The sequence below is a fragment of the Chenopodium quinoa genome, unplaced genomic scaffold (genome assembly GCF_001683475.1).
Source record: "Chenopodium quinoa cultivar QQ74 unplaced genomic scaffold, ASM168347v1, whole genome shotgun sequence".
NCBI lineage: Eukaryota > Viridiplantae > Streptophyta > Magnoliopsida > Caryophyllales > Amaranthaceae > Chenopodium > Chenopodium quinoa.
Window position 1 is genome coordinate 72,124 of NW_018745533.1, and position 24,147 is coordinate 96,270.

The 24,147-nt window shown below is 32.1% G+C and overlaps 1 protein-coding gene across 1 annotated transcript; it reads left to right on the top strand.

Moving 5' to 3' along the window:
- Positions 1-840: 840 nt before the first annotated feature.
- Positions 841-2,616, top strand: LOC110715838. The gene is made up of 5 exons (XM_021894455.1): positions 841-964; positions 1,043-1,154; positions 1,259-1,419; positions 1,506-1,626; positions 1,736-2,616. The coding sequence occupies exons 1-5, from the start codon at positions 906-908 to the stop codon at positions 2,429-2,431; spliced, it is 1,149 nt and encodes a 382-aa protein (XP_021750147.1). The 5' UTR covers positions 841-905; the 3' UTR covers positions 2,432-2,616.
- Positions 2,617-24,147: the final 21,531 nt, after the last annotated feature.

Consider the following 24,147-nt stretch of genomic DNA (forward strand, 5'->3'; position numbering starts at 1 on the left):
CATCTAGGAAAGTTAGCAATAGTAGTTGATTAAGTGTAAATTACAGGGAAATAAAATGAAGGGAGCATTGTTCGGGGAACAAGTTGACAGCTTCAATGAAGCAATAGTCTATAATAGCCAGTATATCATTTCAAATGCTCCTATCAAGCTTGTTGAAGAACGATGGAGAAACAATTCAGATGAACTTCCTTTCCAGATGAGTTTTGGAGGACAAACTGTGGTGCAGAAAGTGAAGTGTGAAGGAACAACAGATGGACCACTGTTTCAGGCTATACAATCGATTCCTCGTATTGTAATACCAGGCACTAAATATGGTAACCAGTATCTAACCTTTTGATTATATATATATATATATATATAGAGAGAGAGAGAGAGAGAGAGAGAGAAAGGAAAACAGCAAAGACAAGAAGGAAAAGATCATTCCTTTATCCATCATTATCACTAAATACTTAGTATTCCTGTTTTTGTAGATGTTTTAGGCATTGTTCTATACGTAGAAGATAAAGTTCGAATTATCAATGTTAATCAGGGCCGAGAGTTGCATGTTAGAAAAATTGTGATAACTGATCAGACGTAAGTCTATACATAATCTTAACTTTATACAGACTTGTTCATAGAAAATTATCTTAGACTATATTTAAAATTGTCTTTGGATTTCCAGCATTGACCAACCTCTTGTCATAACTACTTGGAATGATTTAGCTGATAATGCTTGTGATGCTATTAGCCTATATGCTAAAACCTTTGATGTGATTGGCTTCACTGCTTTAAGACCATCTATGCATAAAGGTATGCATCAATATAAATACTAATTTCATAATTCAAATTTGTGAACTATATTATGTATTTATCTGCATAAATTAACTTCTAAAAGTTCTTTACTAGGATTCTCTTTGTCTACTGGTATGTCTACTGAGATCATATATGATCCTAAAGGGGATAAAGCCAAAATCCTTAGAGAATGGTATGTATAGAACAACATTATATCACTTAATGTTTGATATAACTGAATTTAATAAATAGTAATTAACTTTCTATATAGGGCACGGTTTCACACTCAGCAGCTTCTAGATGGCCAGGCAAAGGTACTGCAGGTGCGCTCTGTACCTACAGATACAAGAACAATAGATATTCAGAGTCTGAGAACCAAAAAAGTAAAACATACTCCACTTTCAAGATCAGATCACAATTCAACTATTTTCTATCAAAAACATCTACTAATATGTATGTCTATTTATGCTATTGTGATGTACTTCAGGAAGAGCGACATTGGTTACAAGTGACAATACCTGATGCTGATTTAAGAAATGTTGTTGCTTATATTGGGTGTTCAGCTTGTGGGAAACACATAGATATTCCAGTTGGGACAGAGTTTAGCTGTGCCAACTGCAAAAAAAAAGATAGCATTTCTGCATATCGGTAAGAAATGTGAACTGTAAACTTTTCAATGCAGCAGCATAACTATATATTACTAATATAGAGAATTCACCTTGATATCATTGCAGAGCTACATTCAAATTTGAAGCCATAGATGACTCAGGAACAATGACTTTCACAACTTTTACGACTGACACAGAAAAACTATTTGGAATATCTGCACACAAAATTCATTTGATAAAACACTCTGTAAGCATTTTTCAGATATTTATACTTACTGCAATGCCTTCATAATTTAATGAACTTTTACCTGTTTTTATGGAATAACATAATTGTCACATTGATAATGGTTACATAGGAAAATGTTCAGATGTTTGATTCAATTCAGCAGCAGATTTGTGACAGCCATGTTCTGGTACAAGTAGGTCCAACAACAGCTCTTTCAAGAAACAATGTTCTTCAGTGGTGTTTGAAAGACATAAAAGTTGAAGTGAGCAGCATAAAAGAAAACGATAGCAATTCCATGTCAGTGTCTTCAACACTTGCACAGAATCACAATGCTGAAGAAAAAAAAGCAGGAAACTTGTCTTCTGGTCAGAATGAACTGATACAAGTACCTAAATCACACACTACGAATTCTGAAAATGTTAAGGCAACAGAATCTGAAGAAACTGATGATATGGCCACAGCTAACTCATTGCTAGAGTTATCACAGCAGCCAGCTAAGAAAAGGTATACTGAAACACATATTGCCAAGCTCAAAAGTGTTGAGAAAGATAGGAATCCTACTATACTTGGTGACTTTGCTGCTTCAGGTTCCACAATGCAAGATTTCTTATCTTTTGACCCTGTTCAGCAATTTGATGATTCTATCAATCAAGAACAAGGGGCGAAAAAAGGTACTGAAGCCATTCCCACAAAGGCAACACCAAAGAAACGCTCCTTGACTTCTCTGTCTACAGCAACAGAAGCTATAAATACAACACGAAGAGGTGTTGTGAAAATCAACAACCAGCTTGAAATTGTGGATACTATGGATATGCAACATCAATAAAGTAACATAGCTTGTTAGACATTAAAATATATTTAGTACTTTAGCAAAATGGTGATGAAATTTTTTGGATAGAAATATATTTTGTGTCATGCATGACTTGAAAGATGAAAACTTTATAAGAATAATGCTTATTCATGCATGTTACTGACTTAGTTAAGTTAGCTTTGATGGACCTTTAATTTAGCAACATGAATATTTTGCTTTTGTATACTTAAAATATGTAAGTGTGTAATATATGATGTTTATGATAACTCATCTATTTCTATGGTTCAATGCAAAGGAAAGCTCTTATTACTTTACTTTTAATGAAATGATGTTAAATTATATTAATAGTGCAGCTTATTACAGTTTGATATTATTGATTTATAGTATACATGGTTCAGCTAATGTTATTATATAAAGTTAGCTTATATTGACAAATTTAAAAGCTTAGAAAGTTGATTTTGCTTTATAACAATTTATAATTTATAAATTCATTAAAAAGACATTTATTCTATAATGATGTCCTAAAAGAACTTAAATCTTCATGCACTTTCTCCTCCTTGTACCCTTGATCTTTCTATATAATCTTAGCCTTTACCAAGTCACCTATTTATTTCTGTTTTCCTCATTCTCCTTACATGCTTTTAGTCTCTCTATTTTCCCTTACTCCTATTCTTTATTTCTCTGTTATTCTCTCCCTTCTCTCTTATTATGATTTTAATTTCATCTATTACTCATTGTATAATAATAACAAGCAAACTAAGAACATTTACAGACAATATTATATATACAAATAGCTATAGTTTGAATTGTAATCTATGAATGTAATTAGACAAACCATATGAACTAGATTTCCATTAAGTCACTTTTAAACTAAATATCTAAAAAACACTTCTTAACAGAAAACATTGATCTAAAGAAGCAACAAAATAGTTACATAGCTAAGCAAACTTAACCTTTCTTTTTTTTTTTTTCAGTCTTAATATACATGCAAATCTAAACAGTAAAAAGTATAGGTATGATAGTCTTATGCTTATTACAAAAGTTAAGTTAAAAAAAAGATCAAAATCTTCTCTGCAAAATATTCCACTACCACAGACCAATATAATTAACAATATATAGAAAAGTTCATGCAACAAAGATCAGCCATAGGTTTACTTGCACTAAATCTAAACCATCTATTCACTTTCATTCTCTATTATAAATAGTTCATCCTTAGAAATCAGAAATTTACTTTTACAAAAAAAAAAAAAAAAAAAACACACACACACACACACAAAAAAAAACTCTTTGATTCACTATTATAATACTGAAAGCAGACGAAAGGCAGCTACAAAATACTCTACAAACCTAGGTAATTTACTTCCTCTTTAATGTAACACTATAAAATAAATGCTACTAAACTTGCTATGTTTATATTGCTTATGTCTTATTACATTTCTTAACAAATTTGCATGCCAACAATCCATTACCTAATCTCATATTTGATTATTGAATACAGAGCTAAAAATGAAGCCAGAATTGTTGTATATTGAAGAACTAAATCCTGAAAGTAAAGAATACAGAATCCAAGTGAAATTAGTAACCATTGGAAATCAGCATCAATCTTTTACTGATGGTACACTTTATGAAACATACCTATTTGCTGATGAAAAGGTATTTTTTGTACTTTCTCTATCAAACACTGCTATTCATTGATGAAAAAGGTGTAATTTGTATTCTAATAACATATACATAGCCTCCCTTGTCCTTATTATAAACCAGATTGCATATAATAATTATCAAAAGAAAAATCACCATATAGTTATCTGTTATGAGTTTCAACATAGATAAAGCCATATAATTATGCATATTGATCATAAAAATGATTGATATACTAGAATATTAAGTACCAAATTCGTATTCTGGCAATAAAGGACAAATTTCATACAAAAATAAGTAGATAAACATATAATTAATACCTATACCACTTAATATAATAACCTCAAGTGCAAATTAAATTATAAATTCTGTTGTTAATTTTATCAATTTTATCATGCAAAATTTTAAAAGATCTTCTATTTTAACAATATCTTTTTAACACATACACTTATATTTATTGTTAAATAGGGAACTTTGATACATGGTCGTTTGATAGAAGATGAGATACAAACTATTGGACCAAAATTTTCAATGAACAAGCATTATGAGATTATCAATGCTCCTGTGAATCTGATGCCACCACATTTTAAGATTGCTGCTACAAAAATTCCATATGAATTAGCTTTTGGAGCACCAGCTGTGATTCATCCAATATGTCCAAGAACTGGTCATGCAGAACCTGATTTTGCTCAAATCTCTACAATTGCTACAACTCATTTTCTTGATGAAATATGTGGTATGATAGAGTACTGCTTCAATTCAATTTTGAATATATTCTATCAGGTATTTAACACGACTTTATTGCAGAACTGAAACAAGGAACCACTTTCACAGAAGATATTTGTGATGACTCTACATATGGTATATCAGATACATACAAATATAAATGTTAAACAAATGTTGATACAGAAGTTATTAACACTTGCATCCTCTTTCTAGATGTATTAGGTGTAGTATTATTTCTAGAAGAAGAAGCTCGGCTTGTAGACTCTTTCTATGGGCACCAAGACTATGTTAGAGAGGTTGTTATAACAGATCAAATGTAAGGCTATGTCCAATCTCTTTCATATTCAAATCATTATACAATTCAATAACCAAAATATAACAAATCTAATTTATATCATATTGAAATAGGAATGCACAACCTGTGATTGTTAATTTATGGAATCATTTAGCTGGAACTGCATCTGATACTTTGAATGTGTGGGCTGAAAAGTTCATAATGGTTGGATTCACATCAGTTAAACCCAGTAGGATACAAGGTTAGTATTCCACTTTAAACAATAAGTCTAATTATTAGCATTGAACATAGGCTGATCCTCATATTTTTCTTATAGGGTTTTCTCTATCTACTGGAATGACCAGTAAAATTATCTACGATCCACAGGGTGATAGAGCTAATGTTCTGCGTGAATGGTATCTGTACTACTTTTATAAGTTATGAAAAATAAATTTGACTTCATATCACCTATTTTAACACAAAAATCAATACACAGGGCAAAACTTTACACCCAACTGCTGCTAGATCGACAAGACAGAATTCTACAAGTTCGTAATCCTCAAACAGACCAAGACACTGTCACAATTCAATATCTGAAAGAAAAAAAGGTTAGTTCCTCAAACTATACATTCTTATACAATGAAAAACTCTATACTTCATTTAATTATATATAACTAACTCCATAATGATCATCAAACCAAACTAACTATGATAATGTAAACAGCCGCCGAATGCAGAAGCATTGGATATCTGCAACAATACAGTCTGCAATATACCTAGGCTGCTTACAATGTGGAAAACCCACAAATTACCCAGAGGGAAGACACTTTGCATGTAGAAAATGCTACACATGAGAAACAGTGTCATGTTTCAGGCATATAAAAATTCTACTACAACTACTTATATCAAATTTTGAAAATTAGATACTTCTATAACTATATATTCAACTTTTTTCATGCAGAGTTGCTTTCACTTTTGAAGCTATTGATGCTACTGACAGCATCTCCTTCACAGCACTTAACAATGAAACTGAGAAAATCTTTGGAATGAAAGCCGAACAGCTCCAGGCCATGAAGAAAAGTGTAAGAATTTTTATCCCACTAAACAAATATGCATATTAAGTGTGAAATACATTTCCTAAAGAAGGAATTAGATTCTTTTTTCATTCCAAATAGTACTCACAACAATTAATAACATCACAGCAAGACTCTATGTCTTTTAACATTGAAGAACTGGAGATTACTTCAAAGTTGTTCAATTTTAAGGTTGGACCAACATCGGCATTGACTGCCAGCAACACACTGAAGTGGTCAATAGAAGCAGTTGTCATTAGTTCTACCGATAATAAAACTCCATTCCTTAACTGGTCACTGCAAAAACAAGTTCGAACATCAGTGAAAAGAAAACAACACCTGTCACTCAGTGAAACAAGCAGTAACGTACATAGAGCAACATCTTCTGAACAACAAACCAACATATCAGCAGCTGAGGCTACAGGAGAAGGTGAAGAAAACAAAGAAGAGATCTGAAACACCAATATCACACCATGAACTATGCAGAACAACTCTTTCAAGATTGGGTGAGAATTTCATTTTGCTAGAGTACATATTCAACTTCCAAGTACCAACATATAAAGACTGCATTTTGCTCATTTTGCAGCATCATAACTTTAGTGGCTACTAAAAGTAACATATATTGTTACTGCATTTTGGTATTTTGTATCTTGTAAAAAGTTAGTATCCTTCCATAACCCTCTATCTATATACAAATTAGATAAACCTGCCTATGTAATTAGTACATGAAAAATAGACAAAATCTTTTGATGGTTTTTTAGTGAACATTTAGCATACATAATACATGTTCTTATGAAAAACACAATCTATGTATTTTGTGGCTAAAATTAGATGTACCGAATCAATCTTTATAATATAGAATCTAGAATTAGATGTACTTTCATGCTTCAATTTTGCAAGGCATTTATAATCTTAAAACTACTACATTTCCATTATACAAAAACAGAAAATGAATACAAATTATACAAAACAAGTGAATACAAGGACAACTTGATCACCATTATATCCCATAACAAAAATGAAATCAATAAATATCATTGATACATATCTTTATGATTTCAATATTTAACAGAAGAATTGAACTCTGGTACAACTTCAACTAGATTGTAAATATAAAGCCATTTCATGTGAAACCTGAGATATATAACTAATGAAGCTAATCACCTTCTGCACTTTACTCTCTTCTGGGTTAGGAATCCAGATTGTTGGAACAAATGAATAAGAAGATGACATAGCAGATTTGTTTTTCATTTACAAAAATTACAAGCAAACTCAAATATAATATCACTAAGTTGCTTAAAAAGAATAAATAAAGACTATATACTTGTTCCTCAAGGCAATGTATATAGTTCACTTTTTTTTGGCCTATTTCACGTGTCTTAATTTACTTAATTTTTATATTCTCTACTTTTTTCCTCTATTAATCAAGGTTGTATCCTAACATTTTATACAAATCACTATCCAACAAGTAAAATGCTAAGCTTAATTGATTTACAGCATACAACTTACGCATAAGAACAAGAATTAAAGTTCTCTATTTGTTTATGGTGGGCTGGGCTTTTAAAAAGCAAAAGGCTCCATACTTTCATATTTATATAAGGATAATATGCTTATTGATCTCATGTCATAGAATAGACATAACAAAACATAAGACTATAATCATATAGCACTACTAAACTAAACCAAAATGAAAGTCATACAATTAACTTATCAAATTAAGTTCTTATTGATTCAAACTAATAACATTAAAAATCAGTACTAAATTGCAAATAAACATAAAAAGCAATACGATTGCCCCGACTAAGCTTGAACACAGCGCCTTCATCTACTTGTACATCATATTCATTGATCAATTTATCAACTCCTTTTTTAATAAAAAACACTTCACAATTCTATTTCCAGAAGTGTGTATCTTCAATTCCTTTTTTAATAAAAACACTTCACAATTCTATTTCCAGAAGTGTGTATCTTCAATTCAGCTTCAAATTTTGAATCATAAAGCCGCAACAATATTTTCGTTGTCTCTCCAAGATTTTGAAAATTATCTCGAGCAAAATCCACCGGTACATTCTACATCCAACAACACAAACAAATGGAACCAAAGAAAAAACAAAAAGATAAATATCCATATATAAGCATCACAATATATATACTAAATGATATCTTTAAAATATCAACCATATATACATAAGTAAATAAACTAAGTAAATAAACAAAGTTAAAAACACATACTATAATTCCTTGTGAATGATACGATTCTGAAAACACAAATTGGAAATTACGCCCTTTTAATCTAGCTGACATACTATTTGCCCAACTATTTGCCTCAATCATCCATTCCGAGCGTCCTTCAATCAAAGGCTTACGACCACGCTTGTTACCACCACTACTACCTATATTTTCCATATTCTTTTCAATATGAGAATAAAAACAATACAGCAATCATACTTTTATAGACAACAAATTAAACAAATGAAATACGTTATTCACACTTAAGTCAACCAAACACTTAATACTACTAAATACCACATTAACCTTTGACTTTAATATGCATGAAACCAATTCCCTACAAGAATTGAGCAGCAAAATGTAACTGCATCCACAAGTTACAATTACATATCCCAAAGTAATACCTTAGTCAAACATATAGTAAATAATATACTTAATAATGCCTTTCACATTAATATAACACCTTAATATTCATAAAAATAACTTGCTTAGACTATGCATATATAATAATATTCACATAGACTATGCATATATTCCCATATATTAACTTGACACATAATTAACAATAAGCAAACTTCCCACTCTAAAACACTGCTACCCCTTTTATAATTTAACATAACCGAAAAAAAATTTAAAGAATACCAGTTGGCCTAATGCATATATCAGTTGGGATTTTAGAACGAAGCCCACTAATGAATCTATAGCCAATTGAACAAGCTTACCATACAACACCAAATAATATTACCAATAATAATTCTATACATTCACTTAATTAATCCATTGATGAACATACACAAACCCATAAAACAATTACGTCAGCCTATTACCGATAACTTGGGGAACCGCACAACGCCCGCGGGTCCACAACTAGTAAAATTAAAGTAACACAAAAATATTCTAGTAAATGATTAGTGTGGGCCTTATATTGGACAAGCTATTGAGTTCAAAATCAAGTCGAGCTCGAGTTTAAGCTCGAGTGTTGAACTAATGAGTCGAGTTCAAGCTTGAAAATGTAAGCTCGCGAGTTTACAAGCGCGAATTTGAGTTAAGCCTAGTGAGTTCGAGTCGAGTTTAGTACACTCGTGCTTGACTTGAATTATAATCAGCCCTAGTGTGGCCAACCATCATAGGGGTTACTTTATTAGTACGAGCTACTCAAATAGTTATAAGAGTTATAGGGGTTATTTCGTCCAGTGGCGGATCCACTAAGGCACAAGGGCTACCCCTAAAAATTTTGGGGGAAAAAAAAAGAGTTCAAAGAGACCTGTTATCTTAAATAACTGGTCTCTTTGAGGCTGCTATAAAAAGTAGCAACAAACCCGCCTGTTTCCATACTAAAACAAAAGAGATCTGTTATATATAAACAGGTCTCTTAGATTCTGCCTTTTTATTGAACATACTTTCCATGTTAAAAGAAAATAGACCAGTTATACATAAAATAGGTCTCTTATCTTAATTTTATTTTCTTACTTATTTAATTTTTTTTTATTATTGATTACTTTTACTTATATTTGTACATAAGTTTTCGTTTTTGAAGGACTCTCATTTATAAAAATTATAAAGTAATAGAATCTATCTACCAAAATGAATTTTTAAAATTTAAAGGCTAATTATTAAACGATAATACTAATATATAATATAGAACTTTTTTCTAATTTTTTCCCCTTATTATTCTATGCTACCCCTATTTAGAATTCCTGGATCCGCCACTGATTTCGTCAGTATTAGAGGGGATACTCGATTAGTGTTATAAGGATTATTTGATTAGTCAATTAGTTAGTGTTGTAAGGAGTTACTTTTTTCTTTTATAAGAGGCACATGGTCTCGCTGATTTTGTTTTTATTAGCTAGGTGCACAAAGTAAAGAATCACCAGAATTTTAAACAACAGGTAAACTTCCATAAAATTTTCTAAAAAAGGTGAGTAAACTTGAGTATATATTACTATATTAGTAGTATTAGTTCTTTACATGAGCAACTTTCGGATATTCAATGGAAAAAAGGAGTATTTTCATAAATTACTCTAGTTTGTACTTGTTTAATAAATTATTATAAATAAGGCACGTTAACGTAGGGTATCTCTATTTTTGCAATTTGCTAACTAATTATGAATTTAAAATTGAGTTAGAATCCCTTTCTTTAGTAGGAAATGGACAATTCATTTATAGATTAAGAAATGAAGATTCAAGGAAATATCCAAGATGTTCTAATCTTAATATATAATTAGAACTTTTTTAGTTTTAGTGATTTTCTATTTACAGCAATAAATTTCTGTTAAATTAAGTTTCGAAATTTAAAGGGTAAAAAAAATCACTGATTTACCATGACTTTACATTGTTCATCATTTTTTAATCAGTTATCTCACTTTTCTTATTTATTCATAAAGCAAAGAAAAAAAATTAATTATTTAAAGTTCATGTTACTGTTCTACTTTTTAGGGTTGTTTAGGTTGTAGATTCTTTTTTAAAAAATAATAAATTATCTTATTATTTTGTAATTGAAAAAAAAGGAAAACAATTGGCGGGAAAATTTTTGTTGTGGATACGACACGTGTACTTTTGGGATAGATAATATAGTATTGGTTGATTGATGTTAGGTTTGACTAGTTTATGCCCGGGTGATGCCCGGATTGTTGATAAACTTTTAGAATAAACTTTTTGGCTCGAATGTTCATTAATACAGTCATGTAATCCATTTTAATAATGCATGATATTTAGATATATGATATCCTATCGCTTATTTATAGAATAGTGTACTTTTTGAATATATATAAACCAAAATTATTTTTACTGATTAAAACTTTTTTTTACTGATACTCTATTTTTTTTAACTTAATTAAATATATTATAAATGGATCTCATTTTAAAGAACTTTTTGAAATGAATTTTATGATGAAAATCAAACTGAGTTATAGGATATTTATTAAAACTTATGATTAATTTTGTATGTACGAAATATTAGAAGTATAGTGGTAATAAAATTGTATACAACATTTTTATCTTAAAAAATCTATCCAAAAATTGCTTACTTAGCATCATTTGTGTCACAATAATACCTAATTGTCGCCTACGTGGTGCGACACTTAGCGAAAAATTAGAATGCCAAGTGTCCTTGTCTTTGTCACCTGGGTGCGAGACCGACTTTATTTATTAGTGATTAGTTTTTTGCCCGAGCGACGCCCGGATTGTTGATGAAATTTAATGATAAACTTTATAATTTGAATATTAAATATGCTCATATAATATTTTTTCTTTTTCTGATTAGAACTTATTTTTACATATTCATTATGTCTATGTTATTATTAGCTTGATATATTTTTATTGAAAGTATTTTTTTACCAATATTCACTATCATTTTTTAAAATAAATTAATATATAAATGGATCTTATTTTAAAGAATTTTTTAAGACGAATTTTATGATAGAAATAGAACTGAGTTATAGGATATTTATTAAAAATTACGATTAATTTTGTATAGATGTAATATTAAAAGTATATCGACATTTAAACTCTATACAACAATTTTATATTAAAAAATCTATCCAAAATTGCATTTTTTAGCATCATATGTGTCAAAATAATAACTAATTTTCGCCTACGTGGTGTGACACATGACAAATAACTGGAATGTCAAGTGTCATTGTCTTATGGCCTGGCTGTGAGACCAACTTTATATATTAGTGATATGATAGGTAGTTACTTGACATCCACCTGGCATACCCCAATCTTTTTTTTTTTGTGATTAGTGTAATCCATATAAAAAGAATCTAAATTTAAAAAAATATACATATATTTATCTTACATTCTTACCTAATTGATATTTTAGTTTTGGCACACATAAAAGAATACAAGACTTTGCTCTAAGTGGCAACATCATAACCAAATGTTGATCTAACCAAAGCTTTATATGCACTCATGAATTCTATTTTCCATGTTAAATTTTTTAACCATTAATTATCTAGTAATTTTTTCCATTTTGCTAGTTTCGTATTAGCAATGCCATTTTTTACCCAATTTTTAGTCATTAAAATAATTACTCAATCAATATTCGAATTTGCAACCTTAAGATATAACATTAGATGATTTATTAATAAGTTATGTCACATATTATTATTTTTTTCGAACAAATTTTAAAATACGTGATTTACTAAGAAAAGGATTTCTTGTACTGATTTTTGTGTTTAATAATTGTAAACAATACACTTTTCCATATTTTTTTTAAAATGTGAATAAGAAGGGTGGTAATTTTATTATGTTTTTCGTATCAATTTTATATAAAATGAATATATTAATTGTAAAATGATACGATTTTCTAAACTATTTCATAAACATAAGTGTAAATTGTAGTAAATGTATTGTCAATACAAAATACTCGCTATGAAAAGGCAAGTAATTTAGTGTGAAGAACTTAGTAAGATCTAAAAAGAAGAAATCAATTTGGGAATTATAGAAATTGTATTAACTTGTTCACCAAGTATCAAATGAATCAATACAACAGTTTATATAGGTGAAAAATATTGCTACAACTAACAACAACAAAGATAAATAACAAAAATGTGAGAATCGGATTGATGGCATGTATAAGTATCGGATTGCTGAGCTGTACATATAGCGGACTATTGTTTTGTACATAGCAGGAACAGGGGAATTAGAGAAGCAACAATAACATTATTGCTCAGAATTCTTGTTAAGATTAGATAAGAACTGCATGAGATCTTCCTCCTTTCTACGATCTCCGAAAGTTTGTTAAGCAAGTTACAACTCTACTGCTGCTAAGCACCACAAGAATTGGCTGGAAATTCTTCTATAACCTGTAATTGATCGCAATGTTATGTAACTCAAACATCTAAGGTACATTAATATGGCAAAAACGCTCTTTAATCTGAGTTCATAATTCAGCAGATGAACTCACAAAAAATAAAACTCTTATATATAATTTTCTCCATAGAATTGAGAATTTAAGAAATAACCATATAATCATTTCTCAAGCATTTCTGATAGACAACAAAAGAGGAAATTGAAGCAAGAATTGTACTATCAACAAAACTTAGTTTATTTCTAGCTATCAAAGCCATGCAAATAGTTTGACTCCATTTAATACAGTTTGGTTCTGTAAGAAAATGATTACCTAACTACATTCCTGGATGAACACCATTTGCCAAGTCTTAAGGATCGTTGTAGTGATTGATTCTAGCATTCAAAGTAGAATTTACAGAGTTATCAGACATTAACCATGATTCGATCAATATAAGAATATTGCTGAAATTGATTGAAAAATGAAGAAAATATCAATCAAAATTATGAGAAAAGAGGGCAAACAGTGGATGAACAATGAAATTCTTGATCAACAATGATCAGGAATACAAAATCAAAATAATTTATGGAAGAAAATTTCAGAATCAGAAGCTTAGGGCCTGTTCTCTTCCGTTGAAGTTCAGTTCAGTTCAGTTCAGCTCAGTTCAGTTCAGTTCAGTTCAGTTCAGTTTAGTTCAGTTCAGCTCTTAATTTATGTCTAATGATATTGCTAATGATATAAAGCCAAATTTCATTCTTTTAAGCTCTTATTACAACGACAACAACAACAACAACAACAACAACAACAACAACAACAACAACAACAACAACAACAACAACAACAACAACAACAACAACAACAACAACAACAACAATAATAATAATAATAACAATACTACTACTACTAATAATAATCAATAAATAATAATAATAATCATCAATAAATAATAATAATAATAATAATAAAAATAATAATAATAATAATAAAAATAAAAATAATAATAATAATAATAATAATAATGAAAAATTGCTCCCATTAATCTGAACTTTGCCTCGTCCGCCGAAAATAATCCTCTTTCGTTTATTATCTATTGCACCAAACTTTGGGGGGTATTAATTTCTATTGCACCCAAATGACCTGCAACCGGTAAACCAGGTAAACATTTCTGATTTATTTTTTTTGCACACGTGTCAACATGTAATTGGTTGAAAAAATAGAAAAAAAAATTAAAAACTTAAAAAAAGAAAAAAAAAAAACCGACCACCACCAGCAACCCCCCAACCACCGCCAAACCCTAACCGTTCCCCTAGCCCCACCGAACACCGGCCGGCCGCCACCATAAACCCATGAAAACTGCCGGCCGGAACCCCTAAATACTGAAAACCACCCCGCCAACAAAACCTACCCCCAAAATTACCCTGTGACGCACAATCCCACCCCAGAAACCACCATAACCACCACCCTGAAAATCGCACCTAGCCGCCGTAAATCCGTCGAAACCCCACACAGGCGCCGAAAATCCCACCCAGCTACCGATAAACCACCGATAATCACCAACAACTTCATCCAAAACATCCCTAGCCCGGATTTTCGTGGATGGGGGAGGGGTTTTCGTGGGTGGGGGAGGGGATTTCGGGGGTGGGGGAAGGGAAGGGGTGGGTTTCGATGGAGGGGGAAAGCTGGGCGGTGGTTTCCGGCAGCAGGGGAGGGGGTTTTCGAGGGTGGGGGTGATTTCCCGGCGGGGTGGGGGTGGGGGTGTGGTGGCAGCCGCTGGGTATAGGTGGTTTGTAGGGTTTTTTATTTATTTATTTTTTGTTTTTTGTTTTTTTTTTTTTTTAAATTTAAGCCAATCATACACTGACACGTGGCTAGGTAACCTGCTACATCAGGTTAGATGACCTGTTGGGTGCAACGAAAATTAATACCCCCCAAAGTTCGGTGCAATAGATAATAAATGAAATTGGGATTATTTCGGCGAACGAGACAAAGTTCAGATTAATGGGAGCAATTTTTCCTAATAATAATAATAATAATAATAATAATAATAATAATAATAATCAAGAATTAATAATAATAATAATAATAATAATAGTAATAATAATAATAATAATAATAATAATAATAATAATAATAATAATAATAATAATAATAATAATAATAATATTGATACAATTCATTGTTCAAATGGTTCTATTTTTTTGATACACATTTCTAATGTTAATCTCATTGAGAAAATTTTAATATGTACATTTGTATATACACATATGTATAGTTTTAAATAATAAATAAATAATCAAAGATCACTAATCCGTAGTTAAAAATCACTAATTAATAAGTTCAATTCAATTCAGTTCAGCTCAGTTCAGTTCAGTTCAATTTAGTTGAGTTCAGTCAATCGGAACAGGCCCTTACTCTGATATCATGAAGAACTTAGCAAGTTCTCCAGAGAGAAGAAATCAATTTAGAAATTATATAAATTATATTAACTTGTTTATCAAGGCTCAAATGAAGCAATACAACATTGCAAAGCTGTACATTGCAGGAACATGGGAAGCAGAGAAGCAGTATATATATTCTACAACAAACAACAATCAATAAACTTGTTTATCAAGCCTCAAATGAAGCAATATGGGAAATAGAGAAGTAGAGTTGTACATTGCAGGAACATGGGAAGCAGAGAAGCAGCAAACCGAGATATCTCAATCACTTTTAAAATTCAAATATGGTGTTGGTGTTGTTGTTGTACATGTATTGTTAATGGTAAAGTCGTTGCTAATATTCCATTTGTTCTGATCAAACTTGTTCAGATGAGTCATAGGAATTTTCATGGTGATGATAAAGCGGAATGTTCGAAATCTTTTTATTTTTTTTTATTTTTTTTATGAGCTTGTAACAATGTTTTTTCCTCCTGCCATTGTTAACCTTTTTATTATTTTTATAAAATAAATTATATTGTCTAGATTATATCAGGGTTAGATGATATCATTTAGGAAAAATTGCTCCCATTAATTTGAACTTTGTCTCGTCCGCCCAAATTAATCCCAACTTTGGATTATTATCTATCACTCCCAACTTTAGGGGGTATTAATTTCTATTGCACCCAACATGTCATCCAACCTGATGTACCAGGTTACCTAGACACGTGTCAGCATATGATTGACTTAATTTTTTTTTTTTTTAAAAAAAAAACTCCACAAACCACCCATACCAAGTGGCTGCCACCACACCCCACCCCGCCTGAAATCACCCCCACCCACGAAAAACCCCTCCCCTGTTGCCGGAAACCGCCGCCCAGCCTTCCCCCGCCCTTGAAACCCACCCTTTCCCTTCCCCCACCCCCGAAAACCCCTCCCTCGTTCCCGGAAACAATCGCCAGCTCTCCCACTTCCCTCGAAACTCACCCCCTCCCTTCCCCACCCCGAAACCCCTCCCCCGTTACCGGAAAATGGCGCCCATCCCTCCCCCACCCTGAAAACCCATCCCTTTGCCTTCCTTCACCCTCAATTTCACCTCCTTCCCCGTCAATTAGCCACGAAAACGACACCTCCTTCCCCGTCAATTAGCCACGAAAATGGCTCTGCTGGGTTGTTTCCAGGGTCTGAGATGGGTGATGGAGGAAGGGCGGTGGTTTTTAGTGGAAGTCGGTGGTTGGCCGGTGAAATTGCGGGCTGGGGTTAGGGTTCCGGCGTGATTGAGGGTGGTGGTGGTGGTGGAAGTTGTTGTGTGTGGTTATGTTTTTTGTTTTTTTTTTAATTTTTTTATTTGACCATTCATGTAGTGACACGTGTCCAAAAAAATCTAAAACACAAATGTTGACCGGATTAACCGGTAGCAGGTAATTTGGGTGCAATAGAAATTAATACCCCCTAAAGTTGGGAGTGATAAATAATAGTCCAAAGTTGGGATTAATTTGGGCGGACGAGGCAAAGTTCAGATTAATGGGAGCAATTTTTCCTATCATTTATAAAAGTTGGATGATATTCTTTATAAGCTGGATGATATCATTCATTGTCTATATGATATCCCGTATTATTTCAATGATATCCTCTATTAATTTAATGATATCCTCTATTATATACTTCCTCCGTTTTTTAATAGTTGCAACACACACTTTAAAACGGCATTTAAGAAATGTGGGGTTCACATGATATAATACACTTAAAAATGAGGTGAGTGGTTGTTAAGAGTGTAATTTAGTGGGCCACGTGCGTGATTTAAATAAGAGAAATAGTAAATCTTTTCCCTAAAATAGCTTTCCATTTAAATTGTGTTGCAGGTATTGTGAGATTTCCATTTTAGGAAAGTGTTGCAAGTATTAAAAAACGGAGGAAGTAGGTTTCATGATATTATCTATAGGGTGAATGATATCCTCTATTGGTTTTGTGATGTCATGTATAAGCTGGATGATATCATCCATTGCCTAGATGATATATATCCTCCATTAGTTTGTTAGAGGATATCCTCTATTGGTTATATGATATTATATCTATAATAATCCTTTATTGATTTTTATGATATCCTCTATTGGTTTTGTAATATCATCCTAAATGATACCATCTATTGTGTATATAATATATGATATCATCTCGCCTAAAGATGATATCATCTGTTTGTTTGAATAATATCCTCTATTAGTTCCATGATATCATATTATCATGTGTAGGCTTGATGATATCATTGGTTATATAATATCATCTATAAAGGGGGGTTGTTGTTTTAAGGCAAGACTCACACGATACATATTGCCATTTTAATTCAAAATCAAAATAAATAGGAAAAATTATAAATAATAATCCCAACTTTCATCAATTTTGGTAGAATAATCCCAACTTTTGATTATACTGGAATAACCGAACTTTAGGGGTCTTCTTTTTCTTCAATCCTAAATACTGGTTACCGGTTGAATGAGTTACTTTATTTTTTTTTGTTAAAGTGACACATTTCACAAATTAATTGGTTAAAAAGATATTAAAAAAAACACCCAAAAAAAAAAACCACCATCAATCACCCAACCCTCCACCCCTGCTCATCAGAGCCCCCAACCCTTGCTCACCAAAGCCCCCAACCCCATCCACTGCCCTCTCCCTCTTTCACCAGAAAACCACGGTTCAGACCGCAACCAAACCTCGACCTTCCCCCACCTTGGAAAACACCACCTCCACCCCCTATCTGACCTCCTTCATCCCAAAACCCCTAACCCTATCCCCACCCGTTGTTGGCTTCCCCTCTTGCCTCGCCAAACACCACAACACCACAACCTCACCAAACACCACAACCACCCCAACCGCAGCCACCAACCTCAAATCTACCAAACAATATGTATTTCAATTGCAAAATACACATCAACCAAAACCGCAACCCCAATTTCGCTCAAGAAATTACATTGTTAAGTTCAACTCATTAATTAGCAGTGCGTAGGGAGGGGGAATTAGCGGCACAGGGAGAGGGGGAATTAGCGGCAGGAGCGGATTGGTAGTTGCGTGGGGATTTCAAGGTGGGGGGATGGTACTTTAGATGGTAGCTTAGCTGCCGGAGCGGCGACTAGGGTGGTGGTTGCGTGGGGGTCCAACGAGGCTGGTGGCTGGGCTGGCGACAATTAGGGTGGTGGTTGCGTGGGGGTCTGACGAGGCTGGCTAGGTAAATTTTTTTTAAATTTTAATTTTAATTTATTTTTTGTTTTAGTTTTTTTTATTTTAAGACCAATCAGAACTTGACACGTGTCAAGTGATCTGATATAATAGGTCATTGACTTTTGTTGACCGGTTAAGGATTGAAGAAATTCAAGACCCCTCAAAGTTCGGATTATTCTAATATAATCCAAAGTTGGGATTATTCTACCAAAATTGATGAAAGTTGGGATTATTTTTTTCTAATTTTTCCAAATAAATAATTATCAATTGCTAATTTGCTAGTAAAAGAAAAAAAAAAGTTATCCAGTTTTCGATCTAGTCTGATCCGATCTTGGACCAATAAGAAAGATTTCAATTAATAACTTTAGTTGTCTACATTGTCGATGCATAATACGAGTAGTGTTGTTAACTATCACGGAGTACCACATAAAATCGATTAATCATATAACTAATATATAAAGCTAAACTTTTAGTCAGGTCACGAGACAGCGACACTTGGCGTTCCTACTTTTCGCCAAGTGTCGTGCCACGTTGGATAGATTTAAATAGACTTCATAAGATAGAATTTTAGGATAAAATTGTTGGTTTAGAGTTTTATTTTCGATAAAATACCAATATTTCAGACGTGCAAATCATATAACTAATATATAAAGATAAACTTTTAGTGAGACGACGAGATAACGACACTTGGCGTTCTAACTTTTCGCCAAGTGTCACGCTACGTAGGGTAGAGTTATATAGAATTCAATTTGTAGGATAAAAAAGTTAATTTAGAATTGTATTTTCAATCAAATTTGGATAGAATTTTAGGATAAAATTATTAATTTAGAGTTTTATTTTCGATAAAGTAGCAATATTTCACAGGTACAAATTAAATTATACTTTATCAAAAAAAAAATTATAACACTCATAAATTATCATATAAATTTATTTTTGTATCATAGTATTTTTTTGGAGCGAAGGAATTAGCTCAAAATGCACCACATCCATTATTTATAAGGAAAATTTGGATTTTGGTACCTCGAAAATGGGGGTAATTGAATTTTAGTACCCATCTAAAATTTTATTTTAAATTGGTACCTCAAAAATGACTAAACTATGGATATCAGTAACTCCGTTAGCACTCTGTCAACTTTGTCGTTAGTGGGTCCCATTATCTAATTATTTAATAATTTAATTTATTAAAAAAAAACATTTAATAAAAAAAAACCTTAAAAAATAATTTAAAAAAAATAGAAAAAAAACCCCTAATACCACCAGCCACCCACCTTCCGCCGACGGTAGACCAGCCCTGCCTCCTAGCCCTGCCTCCCCGCGCCGAAACCTTCCCCCCACCAGCCCTGCCTCCCCGCGACGACGCCACCCCCCCACCAGCCCTGCCTCCCCGCAATTCTCTCTCCCCTCCTTCACCACCTCTCTCTCTCCTCCTTCACCACCTCGTCTTCATCCCAGTACTCAGATTTGGGATAAGAACTAGATTCTTTGGTTTTAGGATCTGAAGGCGGAGAAGGGGGAGGAGGACCGCAGTGAGTCTGCGAATCGGATTGGGTCAAAATCGGCGAAGGCGGGAGATCAATGAGATGGATATGCGAGTCAAGTGGGTCATCGACGTCGTCTAGATCAACGCCGAAACCTTCGAATTGGGGAGGAGGAGGAGAGGCGTAGGTGGGGAGAGAGAATTGCGGGGAGGCAGGGGGGGTGGGGGGGTGGCGTCGTCGCGGGGAGGCAGGGCTGGTGGGGGGTGGCGTCGGCGCGGGGAAGCAGGGCTAGGAGGCAGGGCTGGGTGGCAGGGTTGGTCTACCGCCGGCGAAAGGTGGGTGGCTGGTGGTATTAGGGGGTTTTTTTCTGATTTTTTTTAATTATTTTTTAAGTTTTTTTTTTATTAAATGTTTTATTTAATAAATTAAATTATTAAATAATTAGATAATGGGACCCACTAACGGCAAAGTTGACAGAATGCTAACGGAGGTACTGATATCTATAATTTAGTCATTTTTGAGGTACCAATTTAAAATAAAATTTTAAATGGGTACTAAAATTCAATTACCCCCATTTTCGAGGTACCAAAATCCAAATTTTCCTATTTATAATATATTCTAATCAATTAAAACAATATACTTTACAATCTAATATAATTTTATTACTATGTGTAGACCTGTCAATTGGGTCGGGTCACGAGTCATTTCAGACAGGGTCATTATTTCAGGTTATAGGTTAAGAAATGTTTTTCACCAATGTTATTATTATTAGTCATTACATGCCTATTATATGGTTTAAATCATCACAAAAATACATCAATTCCTAACTAATTTTGTATCAATGATATGTTTTAAAATTTGACATATAAATTAAAAATTTATCTTAAAATTCAATAAACAACCTGGGCATCGCACAGAACAATACTATTATGATCCAAAAGAATCGACAGAAACTGGGAATGCTTTGATCTAGAAGAATCAATAGAATGATCGATAATATGAGCACGTGATGCTGATATACCGTGCAGAAGAAAGGGTCTTTATTTCGTGAAAGAGTGCAATTCACATCAAAAGTGTTAATCCATTTAAGAACTTTTAATCTCTAATAAAGAAAAGTGATTTATTAAAGAAAATGGTAAAAAAGGAATTAATAATTAAAATAGAAATAACAGAGTAGCGTGACATCCCACCAATATTTAAAAAGCAAGCAGTGAAAAAGGGTCATTTTGTATGTTTGTTTCCCCTCACTTTTGACAAAGTGTTTACTTTATTTCCAACCAGATTACCCTACCATTAAACTTCAAAGTATTCCCACCTAAATTAAAATATATATAGGACTTTTTTTTTTTTTGGCAAAAGGATATGGTTGTGTGTAATCATCATATTCATCACTGTCGTACTCTGAATCTTGATCTAATATATATGGTCAATATGGAGTATTAACAGCTAAGTAACTGTGAAGGGTCAGTAAGTTTGCGTTCTATTCACCCGCTTTTTATTTTAGAATTTGTTAAATATACTCGGGTGTGTACTGTATACTAATAGGCAGTGGCGGATCCAGGAATTCTAAATAGAGGTAGCATAGAATAATAAGGGGAAAAAAATTAGAAAAAAGTTCTATATTATATATTAGTATTATCGTTTAATAATTAGCCTTTAAATCATTTTGGTAGATAGATTCTATTACTTTATAATTTTTATAAATGAGAGTCCTTCAAAAACGAAAACTTATGTACAAATATAAGTAAAAGTAATCAATAATAAAAAAAATTAAATAAGTAAGAAAATAAAATTAAGATAAGAGACCTGTTGTTTTATGTATAACTGGTCTCTTTTCTTTTAACATTGAAAGTATGTTCAATAAAAAGGCATAATCTAAGAGACCTATTTATATATAACAGATCTCTTTTGTTTTAGTATGGAAAACAGGCGGGTTTGTTGCTACTTTTTATAGCAGCCTCAAAGAGACCTGTTATTTTGAACTCTTTTTTTTTTTCTTTTTTTTTTCCAAAATTTTTAGGGGTAGCATGTGCTACCCCTTGTGCCTTAGTGGATCCGCCACATAATAGGTATTTTATTCTCATTTTGACGATTGTTTTTCATTTAATATGAAGAGCAAAACTAACCTTTGGCTAGTTGGGTATACCGTATACCCAGTGGAAGTATATATAATCTCTTTTTACTTATCAGAACTAATCTGATCTTATTTGAACATTTCTGAACTCATCTGAACTTATTAGAACTTATCTGAACTTATTTTACGAGTAGTTATAAATTGAACATGGGTGACCCTAATTAACCTTATTTGAACTTATTTTTTATGAACTTATTATCTCTAATATGAACTTATCTGAACTTATTTTCTTGAAATAAGTGTAAATAAGGTGAACAGTACATGACATAAATGGATTTTAGTAATATTAGTTTCAAATAACTTCTTTCTGGTGGTGGATCCAGGATTTGGGAAATGGGGTACAAAATGAAGTTCGATAAAAAAAAATTTACAAAATAACATGCGGATTGCAATAATTTTTTCCTAACTAAATTTTGAGTTAATAAATCATAAATCATTCTTTTTTTGTTTGTATTAGTATATATTTGCGTATACGATACACCCCATCCTTCGTCAATAGTCCTATTACTGATAAACTAATATGTCGTGTGTAAAAAAATTTATCTAAGAGTTTATTTGGAACAACGGGTCTCTTTGATCGAAAAAATACTTATCTGGCGCTGAACAATTTAAAATATCACCTAAGAGGCTAAGAGACTAGTTTTTTAAATAGGAGGTCACTTTGAAGCTAACACAAAACACGCGACTGATTCGTTGCCTTGGCTAACTACATATCAGAATCACCTATTTATACAAGCAATCTCTTTTCTTACCATTTTTTTTTTGGTTGCGGAATGGGGGTACAACTGCACCTCTGTGTACCCCCTACATCCGCCACTGCTTCTTTCATGAACAATTTCTATTTTATGTTCTTGTTTGTAAAAATTTTGCAATTATTTATAATATCCTAAATCAATTCAATTAGCAGCATTATGTAGATGCTAAGGATTGGTTACAAAAAAAAAAAAAAAAAAAAAAAAAAAAAAAAAAAAAAATATATATATATATATATATATATATATATATATATATATATATATATATATATATATGAGAGTGAGGGATAGCTCAAGTGGTTAGAGCATCCCTCCCGATTCCAGAAGATCCTGGGATCGATTCTCACCCCGCCCTTGTGGCTCTCTAAACACCAAAAATTCACAAATAGACAAATAGTAAACCCGAGGTTGCTCGTAATATCTCTGAATACAAGTAAATCTCAAAATCATACATTTTTGTTTTGTTTTTGGCAGTATTAGTGAAAAACAAGACACAACTAAACCCGCTACTTTTATATTTTTTGGGTGATTGTTTTTAATATAGGATTAAACTTTTTATTTTTTAAAAACTATTTGAATTTAGGTAGTTATTGAATGGTTTTGAAGAATAACAAAGTTGGAATTTCTTATTTTTATTTTTTTAAGGACAGCAATGGTTTTTTCTTTTTAATTAAAAAAAGTGCATGGGATTTAAGGATTTTAGTTTTTGGAAAATTGTGGTAAATACTTGTAAAACTAATGCCTGAATTATTATACAGATAGATATGTAAGAAAATAACATATTCCTGTATATAGGGTCTTATTTGAAGTGTCTTAATGAATGGGAAGAAAATCAATTTTTAATAATTATCTCAAATATGTAATGTTGAGATAATATTGACATTGACAAATGTACACTATCAAAACAAAAGAAGTAACAAAAAATTTATTAATTATAAACATTTTGTGATGAGTGATTATTATGAAATTGAATTGAAACCAATAAGTGAACTGAGTCGTTGT

What these genes read in the sequence shown, in the direction of transcription:
- LOC110715838 (XM_021894455.1), top strand. Translation starts at nt 906, where the DNA reads ATGTCTACTGAGATCATATATGATCCTAAAGGGGATAAAGCCAAAATC. An exon ending in GCCAAAATCCTTAGAGAATG is followed by an intron (nt 965 to 1,042) that starts GTATGTATAGAA and finishes CTTTCTATATAG; the next exon opens with GGCACGGTTTCACACTCAGC. An exon ending in AGAGTCTGAGAACCAAAAAA is followed by an intron (nt 1,155 to 1,258) that starts GTAAAACATACT and finishes GATGTACTTCAG; the next exon opens with GAAGAGCGACATTGGTTACA.